This window comes from Monoraphidium neglectum (assembly GCF_000611645.1).
Source record: "Monoraphidium neglectum strain SAG 48.87 unplaced genomic scaffold scaffold00030, whole genome shotgun sequence".
Taxonomy (NCBI): domain Eukaryota; kingdom Viridiplantae; phylum Chlorophyta; class Chlorophyceae; order Sphaeropleales; family Selenastraceae; genus Monoraphidium; species Monoraphidium neglectum.
Window position 1 is genome coordinate 31,981 of NW_014013598.1, and position 11,802 is coordinate 43,782.

Consider the following 11,802-nt stretch of genomic DNA (forward strand, 5'->3'; position numbering starts at 1 on the left):
CGCCACGTCAGCAGCAGTGCTGCAAACGAACAAACGCGCGGGCGTTGCACAGAAGGGCTGGTCAATCGCAGGAGAGTAATATGGATAATTTTGACGCACATACACCGCCGAACGCCGCGTCAGCGGCCGGCGCGTGGTCAGAGACCGCAGCCACACCGCAAAGGGTCACCCCTCCCCGACCACGGTACGGAGAGAGTTACGAGCATGAATTATAAAATTGCACATCATTTTATTTCATATCTAGACACTGATGCGCTCCGGGATCTCTCGCGCGCGGGCTCTCGGTCTCCCGGGCCATCCCGGAGGCCGCGCCTGAAACGGATTGGGGCAAAGTGCAGGGCTGCTCGCCCGAATCAAAACGCACCCGGGGATCAAGGCTCTCGCGCAGCGCGCGCGCGCCGCGGCGCAGACGGAGATCCGCCCGCCGCCGTCACGTGCGCGGGCGGCGCGCGGATCGGGTATGTGGGATGCGCAGGGGCGGCGACCCCACACAATTCCACGGGCCCGGCTCTTATGCCCTGCCCTAAACCTCGAATGCGGGTCCCACCATAGGAACTGTGGCTTGAACAAGAAACAATAACAGGTTTTTTGCAAGGAGAGATTCTGCACGGCAAGGGGGCGCAGCACGCACACGGCAGACAAATTGTGCCTTGGCGTCAACGGTCAACTGAACCCAGGGAGTCGAGTGCTCAATGGCTCTTGGCCCCTACATGTGCCAGAAGCGCCTGCGTTTAGAAGCGATTCATGGAAAGTGGCACATGTTGTGTCGGCGCGACTAGGAGTCTTCAGGGGACTCTGCATGTCCGCACACTGTGTGTGCGTAGAGCGGTGCGAGACCGACGGGCCTGTGCATACCAGCCGGACGATTTTGCTGCCCTGAGATCGATGATGGCTTCAACACCAGGTCACCACCAGAGTCACCACCAGAGTCATCCGTGCCAGCCCGACCCTTCGCATTCTTCCCTTCCTCCCTGCAGCGTAGTTCCAGCGCTCCTCCTCATTTCTTGAAATGCAACTTGCGCAGATGGCACTGACGACGCAGCGGGCCCCTGCCTGGTTTAGGGCAAGCGACGGCTGGCGCCGACCTGAAACGGTCCACAAATACACAAAGGTCCCCGGTGCCACATGGGGCGCTCACCACGTTTTGACATATCCAAAGGGCAGTTGAAACCAGGAGATGCCTGCAAACCAGGAGACCAAGCGCGCACGCAAGCTCCCCCAAGCAGGAGAGCACTGCGTGACTGCGACCCGACCCCGGCCAGCGGCGGGTGGGTTCGCGGGCGGCTGTGTTTCAGGGCGCTCTTTGTGTCAGTGCTGACCACGTCCAGCTGCCTAAGCCAGCTGGCGGCAGCCACGGAGAACAAATATCCATCTTACCCAAGTGCAATTGGATGTAAGAGAGGCTGCTAAACTCGGGTGTTTGACTGGTAGGGCGCTCGTCTGAATGTATAGGTGTAGGGTCCAGCTCAAGCGTTGCACACCACAAGCCCCAACCCCCAACACCATTGGAACTATCAAACGCAGGCATCGGGAACAGGCGCTCCAAAGGAGTGTTGACGGTTGTGAAGTTTGAGAATCATATGTGTGTATGATCTGCCTTCCCTGCCCAGTGTGCTTCACCAACACACCTGACACCCGCCCGCACGAATCATACAAGTGCAGCTGCAGGCATCGTGCGTGCGTATTAGCTCCCTAGATCCCGGCCGGCCAGCGCATAGCGTGGCTGCTGCCAGCATGCAAAGTTCGGGCGTTCAGAGACAGCCATGACATTATCAACGGCAAGAAACCACTTGAGTGGAAGCAGGCATCCAAAATCAAATCGTGTGCCGGCGAGTCGCCGACACAAGCCCCGCACGATGGCAGCCTCCAGGCACCTGCCAGGTGCTGGACCGGTGACGCAGCAAAATCACACGCATGTGTACGCCCGTGTGCATGCATGCACGTTGTGAGGGGTTCTGTGGCGGCTCGCGCCGGCAGGCAACCAGAGGCATCATCAGGCAGGGATGTGTCGTCCTGGGGGTCTTCGGGTCTGACATATGGATGGTACACACAGGTCACCTCGCCAGGCCGCCCGCCTGCCGGCACCGGCGCGGGTGTTCGGGGACGGCGGCGGGCCCCTCGGCGCCCGACAGGGATGGGCCGTGGGAGTGCTGCGTGGCTGATGTGTGCAGCACACACAAAGGTTCTCAGGTTTACCGCAGTCGGCTTGCACTTTATGAGGTGACCAGCAGCCATGATTGTGCATAGTCAAGCCCCGCTGCAGCCCGGGCTCCAGTTTCACATGAACTCTGCCATGAAGGACTGGTGGAAGGTCCTGTAGGTGCGGGTGGCAGTGAAGAGCAGGGGCGTTGCTTGTCGCACCAACGCCACAAACGACGACGGCAGCGGCTGTGCTTTGTTATTCGCTGCACTGGCCCCTGGTGCATGCACCTGCCTGCCCCCGGGATCACACAAGCAACAACTCAGTTCCACCCATCATGATTTCCACCTGTTCACGGCCAGCTCATGCCTGCCCGTCTTCCCGCGTGCCGAGCCGTGCCCGGTTCCCACCTGAACTTCTGTACAAACTCCGCCATCCTCTCCTCCCTAGGCAGGATCGTGGTCCTCAGGTGGAAGCTTCCCTCCGCCTGCCCGAACCCGCTGCCCGGAACCGCCACTATCCCGGTCGCCTCCAGCAGCCTCAGGCAGTAGAACGCGTCCGGCGCCCGCCCCGCCTTCCGGGCAGCTTCCAGCGCGCGGGGCGGCAGGGAGAGGCGCGGGAAGGCATACATTGCGCCCTCCGTGGCGTTGCAGGAGACGCCCTGCAGGGAGTTGAAGCCGTCCACCACCATCTTGGCGCGGCGATTCAGGGAGGCCAGCTCGCCCTGCTGCTCCTGGATCCACAGCTCGTGCGAGGGATCCCCTGCCACGAGGTCGTCCGGAGGAATGCGCCGAAGGGGTTTGGTGGCAGCCGGGTCCAGGGCGGGCGAACCAGCTTGGGAAACGTTGACTGGCTGGTGGCAACAGAATACAAGCTCAAGCAGAGTCTTGCGAAGCTGATCAATCAACGTCGCGTTGCAGTGACAGATGCGTGATTTCGGTTGAAAACCCAGGCAAAAGCACTGCAGCAGGTCCATTTGCAATGGAGGAGGTGCTTCAGACACCAGCAGAGCCAAGCAGGATGACTCACCGGCTGCCGGGGGGTTGACCATGCAGCTCAATGCGATCTGGCCGATTGAGTTCGGGCTGAGGTTGATGGACGAGATCTTGTAGAACTGGTCAACGGTGGCAGGGTGGATGTTGACCATCTCGTAGTACCTGCCGGCGAGCAATTGCGTGCACGTGACGCGTTTGAGTGGCGGTGGCAAAAAGCAAGGAGGGATGTGTGCTCATCATCTTATAACCGTGGACTTGCAGATGTTCGTGGTCACCCCTCCAAGGCTACGCAGCACCGCTTGTAGTCAAACTGACCCAGGAGGCGTTCCCGCCTCACCCGCCGCGCAGGCCGCACTCGCCGCTCGTGCCCTTTGAGACGGTGTGGTATGATATCAGCTCCACCCCGCTGGCGTAGGGCTCCCCCATGTCCTTCAGGGCCTGTGGTTGGGTCGGATTCAGCAGCAGGGGGTGGGCAGGGGGCATGCGCGTGGGTTCTTATCAAAGGTGCCGGTCCCAAGGCACGCAGCTGTCAAGGAGCGAAAGTCGCAAGTCTCATCTGCAAGAGCAGCCAACGTGCCTGTGCTGGTTTTCAGCCTTGGGGCACAGGCAAGGTTTTGCCTCCAGAACAGATGGTAGTATCTGGGATGCGACGCGCACCGTGCCGTAAGAGGCAACCCGTGACCGCCGCCATGGTTGCTGGCGGCTGGCCGTCCAGCAGGCCGGAGGCTGTCATGTGCAGCCCCAGCAGGGCGCAAGCCGGCCTGGCGTCCTGGGTTGACATGCCCTCCTATATGCACGCGCACAAACGCACGCACGCACGCACGCACGCATGCACCCCCCCGAAACACACACACACGCGCGCGTGCATACGAACAAGAAGGCGCCCACCTTGCGTGCGCTGACAAACGGCTTCTCCTCCTCGTAGACCAGCTCCTGGTACACCTGATGACATCACCACGTGATGTCACAACATGATGTCACGATCAGGGCGGGGTGACGGTCGTTGCAGCACGAGTGTGATCGCAGGCGGCGCAGTCCATTGCAGACGAGTCTGCTTTTGCACTCGAACTTGCTCACCGCATCCACCCTCCAGCAGCAGGCCCCCGCTTCCCCCCCCCCCCCCAAAAAAACAAGGATGCACCCTGCACTGGAAACATGCCCCTACAGACAGACGTACATCGCAATCCAGCAGAACGTTTAAAAAATCGTCCCAGCACTCAACACGACTCCCCTGCTGCCGCGCAGCTCATTACCTCATCCGCCATGAGCAGAAGCTTCTCGTCAAAAGCGAACCTCACCAGATCACGCAGGTTGGCGAGCGGCAGCACCTTGCACACGGCAGGGCGTCGCGCAGATCAAGGGGGGGGGGTGACATGGGGCAGAACGGTACTGCATGCAGTTCAGGTGGCAAGGAGGACCTTGAGGACCTCAGCTTACGCCTGCCATGCCACCATCTGGTTTCGCAGCTTGCAGGCGTAAGCCCCAAACAGGGCTCCCCCCCGCTCTGCTGCTGCGCACACCCCTGAAATCGAGCACGCTGTGCATGAAACGGATACGGTGCTGGCGTAAGATTGCACCGCCCTCACTTGGCCTGTGGGGTTGCCCGGGTTGATGAAGACGAGGGCCCGCACGCATTTGCCCTTGGCGCGCGCGTCAGCCACGGCGGCCTTGAGGGATGAGAGGCAGAGGGCCCAGCCGCGTGACTCATCCAGGTCGTAGGGGACGAGGATGCCGCCTTGCGAGGGGTCAGGGGCGATGTATGTGGCGCGCAGCGGGAGCGTCGCTTGGGGCTCCAGCAAACGGGGCATTGGTCTTGAACCATGTATGTGGGACGCGACGTGCCCTGACGAGGTCCCGCCCCCAAGCGAGGCGTTTTCAATCAAAGCTTAGGGCTTAGATTTTCCAATGCAAGGCTTGGATGTTTCACCGCAAGGAGTATGCCAGGAGGCTCGACCCACCCAGCAGCGTGATGGCTGCGCTGTAGAGGGGGTACTGCGGGATGGGCACCAGGATGGCGTCGTCCTGCGCCGGGTTTGACCAGAGGTTTGACCAGGGGTCTGAATTGGGATCCGACCACAAGTGTGACGACCACAGCAGTCGACCACAGCCGACTCATCAAGCTGCCCGGGGAGGCGCCGCATTGGTTGAGCATGCGGGCACAAAGAAGCGCAGCAATTCATAGGTCACGCGCAGGCCTGCGCTTCCATACAATCCACGAGGCACAGAGGTGTTGCAACAACGAGCAACCGCGTGCCGGCTGCAGCTCGCCATCGCCGGCTGGCGCCAGCATCGCCAGGCGCACGCCCACGCACCGAGTTGCGGATGAGGGCTGAGAGGCTCATCCTCACGCCAGGGCTGGCGCCATCAGTTAGGAAGATGTGCTGTGGTGTGAGAGGGTCCAGTGGCCAATGTGGGGGGTTTGGTGCATGCCAGCCCTCGACACAGCTGGCGCTTGAGTGTGTGTGCATGTGCTGATGTGTGCGAGCGCTCGCGTGCAGCGGGTGCGGGAACAGCAGCAGGCAGGCTGCTGGCACCCCACACATATACATCCAAGGGTCATCAGACTAGGGGAACCAGGGAGCAAGATCAAGATCAGGCGGGAGGCAATCAGGCGGCAGGCGAACACGCAAGCGGCGCCAGAACAGGCGCTAGGAGGCCATCAGCCGGCGCGACCCTGGAGTGTATGTAGGCGGCCGTGCCGCAGGAGGAGACGACCCCTGCAGCCAACGAGCGCTGCCCTTTGGGAGCGCCACCACCCGCCGGCACGCACCTCTGGGTTTGCTGGGAAGCCGTCACGCCGCCCGATAAAGTCGGCCACGTCCTGACGCACCATGGAGTTGCCCCTGGGGGGCCGGGCGGCCGCGAAGGGCACCGTACGAGGCCGCGTGAAGTGGATGGAACGTGAGCGCCGGGCTGGCGCTCGCAAGTGCCGTATGCACGCGCACGGGTGGCAACGAGCGACCGGCGGGCGTGGCGCTTTTCCTTGCAGCTGCAGCTCTTGTCGGCTCGGCAGCCTCTCATTCCTGTGAGCGCTGCCGGCGCGCAGCGCGCTCGCCCCACGCACGCGGCAGCCGGCTGAAGGAGGCAGCGCGGGTGCTCCCTGCCACCTCCTGGCTCGGGTGTGCATGCGACACGCCACAATGCGTGCACGCGCCAGACCCCGCCCGCGACCCGTCAAAGAGTATTGCGCCCCACGCCGCGCGCGCGCCCCGCACCTTGAGTCGGTGTAGGAGCCCACGCCCCCGGTGAAGCTGGACAGCAGCTTCCTCGCACGCGCCACCGTGTCGTGCGGGAACAGGCCGGCCGCCTGGGGGCTGTCCAGCAGGTCGGGCGCTGCGCACAGGGCGATGACCTGGCGTCGGCAGGCGTGCGGCGCGGCGGTTGAGGGCGGTTGGAGCTGTGCAGGGGAGGCGGTGCATCAAGTGTCGCCTCCTGCTGGCAGTGGTGGCGGGAGCGGCCATCTCTCGTGAGGAGGCCACACTGCCACCGTGCATTGCAGGTAAAATTGCAGGCACGGGGCCCAGGCAACACACGGGACGCGCTGCGGGGGCGCCAACAGACAACACGCCCGAGAGGCCCGGGGCGCGGCGGCCCACGCCCTGCCTGTCTCGTGAAGGTCTTGGGCTTGGCGCCCAGGTTGTGGGGGTTGCCGACTGTGCGAGGGGTTGGGGTGGGAGCAGGCGGTTGTGAGCGTTTGCATGCACAAAGCCGCAGGGTCGCTGCAGGGATCCTCGACAGCGGCTGCATGCACGCACGCGTGGCTAGCCTATGTGCCGGCTGCGTTCACGCAACACGCGACTCCTCCGCATGCGGTGACCGAGCGCACTCGCGTGCGGTCACCGCATGGCCCGGCGCCTGTGAGCGCGCAAGCGCGCCCCCAGGCGCTGGAGCAGACCCGGCCGGGCGCAGCAGCTGGCAGTGCGCACAGGTGCCGCCGCCAGCAAGGCGGATGGGTTTGCGAGGTGTTGGCGTGGGCGCAGTGAGCAGTCCACGCGTGGGGGTGGGGCATACATGCTCCCTGTTGTACACCCGGCTCCCGCCGCTCACTGTTGGTGAAAATCACGTCGCGCCCGGCGCGCCGCATCTCCTCGGCCTTCAGGTAGAGCTCCCCCCTCACAGCGTACCTTCAAGGGGCGGCATTGTCATGCTTGTTGGGTCTATTTGTATGCACTGACATCGTATCAATCATGATGGCTGGAAAACAATCACCTTGGGTTGTCTATAGAAGCTCTCACTCAGTGTGCCGATTGGCAGCCCGGCTGAGCCAAGGTGCAGGGCCGAAATTGACCCACGCATGTGCACACCCGTGCTTGCGCTCGCACGCGAGGGTGTTGCAGATCTCAAGGCGATTCAGAACCGGCACTCACTGGGTCTTGATGATGTTGGGGTTGACCAGGTCAGGGTGCAGCACCTTGCCGTCCTTGCTCGCCGGCAGCTGCTGGGCAGCCGCCGCCGCGGCGGCCGCCGCAGCAGCCTTCGCAGGCCCGGCGGCGCTCTTGGGCGCCTGGTCCGCGGCGCCGGTGTCGGGGGCGTCGTCAGGGGACGGGTCTTGCGTCGGCGCCTCGGCTGTGGCTGCGGCGGGCTTCGGGCCCTGGGACCAGGCGCGAGGGGAGATGGGGGCGGCGGCGCCCTGGCGTAGCTCGTCGGGCTCAGCACCATTGGAGTCGGCGCCGGTCATGGCGTGTTCGGCGACCTGCAAATTGATGTGAGGGCAGAGAATGGGTTTAATTGGTTTTTATGATCATTCTGCAGGCATTGATTGAGTGGTGGCGGCTACAAATGCCGGGTGGCAGCGACGTCGCGAGAGTGGCAGCGGCGCGGGGCGCCGGGATCACGATGCCAAGCCCACCCTTCCGGGCACCCTCTCCGTAGAAGCTTGCTTGGACTTGATCATTGTTTCTGGGTCGTATTTGGGCGCCTGTCGGCAGCTATTGACATCCGAGGATCGCGCGATCACGCGTGTGGGGATGTATGAGCAAAGATCTGAGTTATGATGGGATTTAAAGACGTTTGTATTGCCTTACAGCAATACATGAGCACCAAAAGAGTCACGGCACCCGAGTTGAGTCCCATTACTCACGCCTACGTGTAAAGTTTTGAGACTTCGCAGCTCTATCAGGCTAAGAGCACTCTCATAACTCGTAATACTATCAGGTAAGTACAATTTATACAACGCGGGGCAAGCGACCCTAGTGCCAAACGTGCCACCACCCGCATCGTCAACCCTAGCACCTGACATGAGACGTGATTCGAGCAGCGACGTGATTTATCAGTTCAGACGACAGGGATCTTTTAGTAGAACGTCTTGCCCCGCGATATCTTGTTCGTGCCCATCAGATGATGCTAACTTATGCTTTCGACCACAGTTTGACCATCTACATTGAGGATGATGGTCGGCGCATACTTGGCCAAGACCACCACGCTCTCCAAAGCAGACACAGCACAGAAATCAGACAAATCGGCGTTTGCAAGCAGACAGGCTGGAACAGTCGAAGCGACAGCCACAAACGCGGACGCGTTGCTCAGCTGTTACAGCAGGGTGGGCCTTGGCGGGGCGGAACTCGTTTGCCGGGCCTGTGAATTCAAGATTTTGCCACCAATCACACTCTGAGACCCTCCACACCTCCGCAGGAAGCCGCAAGCAAAGCGCCAAGGGTCCGGGGCGAGGCCGGCGGGAAGGCCACAGCACGCAGTGCAGTGTGCCAAACCACGGGCCTCACATCAGGGTGAATACGAAGGAATGCGAGCCGGGGCGCGCGTGAGGGCGCCAGTGAGCTTCGGCGGGGGAGCGCCAGCGGCGGCGCAGCTGCGCAGATGTACGGGCTGCTCTCCCCAAGAGCACCTGGCTGCCTCGCAACGGACCAGGCAGCAATGAGCAAAGCGAGGGGAAAATCGGTTGCTGAAGCGGGGACCACCCTGGTCGCCGCCCGATGCGACACCGGGCAGGCAGGGGTGAAGACGCACGATGGATGCAGTGTGGGTCACACAAGGGGGAAAACATTTATACCGCTTTGCAGGTTGGGTTCAGCAGAGAGAGTGTGGGCGACGCCGCTCGGCGTGGCGCGGCCTGCGCAGTTGCCAAGGCGGGCGCCGCAGATAGGGGCGGGAGACTTGAAGGGGCAGCGTGCCCCCGTGTCGCGAGTGCAGAGGCGATGGCGCGGGACGCACGGGCGCGCGGCTCGAAGCGATGGTCCCTGTGATGCGCAGGGTTCTCAGGGCCCCGAAGGTTCCCCAGAAGAGCCCCGTGATTGCGATGAGTGGTTGATGCTGTGCCCAGGAGCCCCGGCAAATGCAAGGCGACGGCAGAATGACGATTGAGAGGCCATGCATCCCGGCACGCGGCCTAAAACATGCATTGAAGAAGCCTAGGACCCGGTCCCAGTCGCGACCCACATGGACAACCCATTCCCCACGTATGGCGGCGCACGGAATGCACAAAGCGGCGGGCGCGGCGGTCTCCTCAGCAGCATGCTTGATGAGCGGCGCCATGTGAAGCGGGCTGCATCGCCCCACAAAAGTGGCGGTGGCGTGTCAGCCGGGCTAGCCGCCGCCCCGCCCGCGCAAAATGTCGTCACCCAAGGTGGTGTGGCCCGCAGTGCGACCACCCATCCCATCAATGTCATCGTGATGTCATCACCAGGGGAACAGCTCCTCCAGCTCCTCAAGTGCCTGCAGCACTTCCGCAAACTTAGGCCTGGTGCAGCAGGTGTGGGGGTTGAAGGGCAGTGCAAGGGGTGGGAGGCTGAGCCAAGGACGTCGGTTCAGCGCGCGCAACGCGCAGAGGTAGGGGCGGGAAAACGAGGGGGAAAAACAATGTGGATGGGGCGAGTCGCGAACGTGCCCTGTGCTGGTCCAACGGGGCAGCCAGCCGTGCGGCAAAGGTGGCACGCAGCGGCAGCGGCGTGCCCGGCATCAGCACACCCCAGCGCCGCGCAGGCCTGTCGCGCGGAGGGCGGGCGACCCACCTGGCCTCCGGCTTGGGCGACAGGCACGCAGCCAGCAGCGGCCGCGCCGCCTCGGGTGTGCACTTGGGGACGGTGAGCGTCTTGCCCGTGCTGACGGCGTGCAGGACCTGGCTGTGCGTGAGGCCGGCAAAGGGGCGGCCGCCCTGGAACATCTCCCATAGCACGACGCCTGGGGGGCGAATTTGGGTGCGCCAGGTTCAAGTTGGGCGACGGATTCAAAAAATGATTGGTGACAGAGATAGGCGGCGGCGCTCGTGTTGCAGGCTCAGAATGAAGCTGTACTTTTCACGTGTGCGAAGCCAGGCCACATGTGACGGACAGGCAACACGGCCCCGCTCAGCAGGCAGCCGACAGCCCTGTGGCGCGCACCGAAGCTGTACACGTCCGCGGCCTTGCTCATGCGGCCCTCCAGCAGCAGCTCTGGAGGCATGTGCGTCACGGTGCCGTAGGACCGCGTGGCAATGACGCCGTCCTCGTCAGCCACGCTGCGGCTCAGGCCGAAGTCGGACACCTGCGGTGTGTGTGTGCGTGCATGCGTGTGTCTCTGTGTGTGTGTGTGTGCGTGTGTGTGTGTGTGTGTGTGTGTGTGTGTGTGTGTTGTGCGCGCACGCGCACAGAGTCCTCCCCTGCGACCCCCGCCCACACCTTTGCAACGAACCCCCGGGGGTCGTGGGCCTCCCCCTCCGGCGAGGTGGTCAGCAGCACGTTGGCGCTGGTGAGGTCCCCGTGGAGGATGCCCTGGGGATGGTTTTCGTTTTGGGGGGAGGGGTGAGTGAAAGGGGGACGGGGGCTGGGCCCCGGGGCGTCATGGGACTCAGCAGCACGGCTACCGACGGTCACTGCTGGTCACTGCCGCCGGCGGACGCAAGGCCATGCGCAGAGCTCCGCGATGTCCGCGGCAAGCCGTCCAGCGGGACGACCAGCCAGCAGGCTCCTGACGGCCCCCTGCTCTGCGCCGGCCGCGAGACCGGCCGTCCTGAGCCCGTGCAACAGAAGCGTGGCCCGGCCCCTCAAGCGGCCGCGGCCCACCTCGCTGTGCAGGTAGGCCATGGCGGCCGCCACCTCCTTGGCCGTCGTGATAATGGGGCGCGCCGCCGGCTCAAACATGCTGTGCGGCAGCCGGAACCAGCCCTTATCGATGCCGTCCGCGATGCAGCCGCGGTTACAGAACTCCAGCAGCAACCACGCCTCCATCACGCGCCGCCGCTTGCGCCGCGTCTGCACCCGCGCCCCGCCGCGCGAGCCGCCCTCATCCCCGTTCGGCGCGCCCGCGCTGCCGTCACCGTCGCCGCCATCGCCTTCGCCGCTCCGGCCGTCCTCCGACGGGCCCGGCACAGGCCGCGTGAGGAACTTGAAGTTGCGCACCACGTGGGGGTGGCTGACGCGCTCCTGCAGCAGGCCCTCCAGCAGCGCGCGCCCGCGGCCGCCGTCCTCCGAGTCGCTCTCGCCGCCGGCCGCGGCGGCGGCGGCCGCGGCGGCGTCAATCCCGGGGGACTCCTCCTCCAGGAACTCGATGATTTTGACGGCCACGTTGGTGCCGCTCCAGGCCGCTGCGTTGGGGGCACGCGGCGTGGCAAGAAACGCGCCGGAGCGGGGCGGGGCGGGGCGCGTGGGTGCGCCAGGCGGACATGCACGCGCGAGTCCACAGGCGAGCGGCCGCAACAATTCGGGGCCGGGGGCTGTGGGGCGCACGACGCGCGGG

General features: G+C 64.0%; 2 protein-coding genes across 2 annotated transcripts in view; both read right to left on the reverse strand.

Annotated features, from left to right (window-relative positions):
* Positions 1-2,277: 2,277 nt before the first annotated feature.
* Positions 2,278-8,029, reverse strand: MNEG_0384 (alanine transaminase; the record flags this gene model as incomplete). Its single annotated transcript, XM_014051134.1, has 16 exons — positions 2,278-2,314; positions 2,551-2,902; positions 3,170-3,297; positions 3,473-3,573; positions 3,818-3,904; positions 4,024-4,077; positions 4,389-4,463; positions 4,722-4,870; positions 5,094-5,157; positions 5,448-5,516; positions 5,906-5,978; positions 6,351-6,487; positions 6,697-6,788; positions 7,183-7,259; positions 7,503-7,828; positions 7,985-8,029. 16 exons carry the CDS (start codon positions 8,027-8,029, stop codon positions 2,278-2,280), a joined length of 1,866 nt encoding a protein of 621 aa, XP_013906588.1.
* Positions 8,030-9,768: 1,739 nt separating this feature from the next.
* The window catches only part of MNEG_0385 (Tyrosine-protein kinase TXK), a gene marked incomplete at both ends in the record, with an annotated part of 5,776 nt that continues 3,742 nt past the window's right edge, over positions 9,769-11,802 (reverse strand). Inside the window, 5 exons of the mRNA XM_014051135.1 lie at positions 9,769-9,829; positions 10,101-10,269; positions 10,470-10,611; positions 10,746-10,838; positions 11,130-11,650. Coding sequence (XP_013906589.1) covers positions 9,769-9,829; positions 10,101-10,269; positions 10,470-10,611; positions 10,746-10,838; positions 11,130-11,650 — 986 coding nt within the window. The remainder of the gene's footprint in view (positions 9,830-10,100; positions 10,270-10,469; positions 10,612-10,745; positions 10,839-11,129; positions 11,651-11,802) is intronic.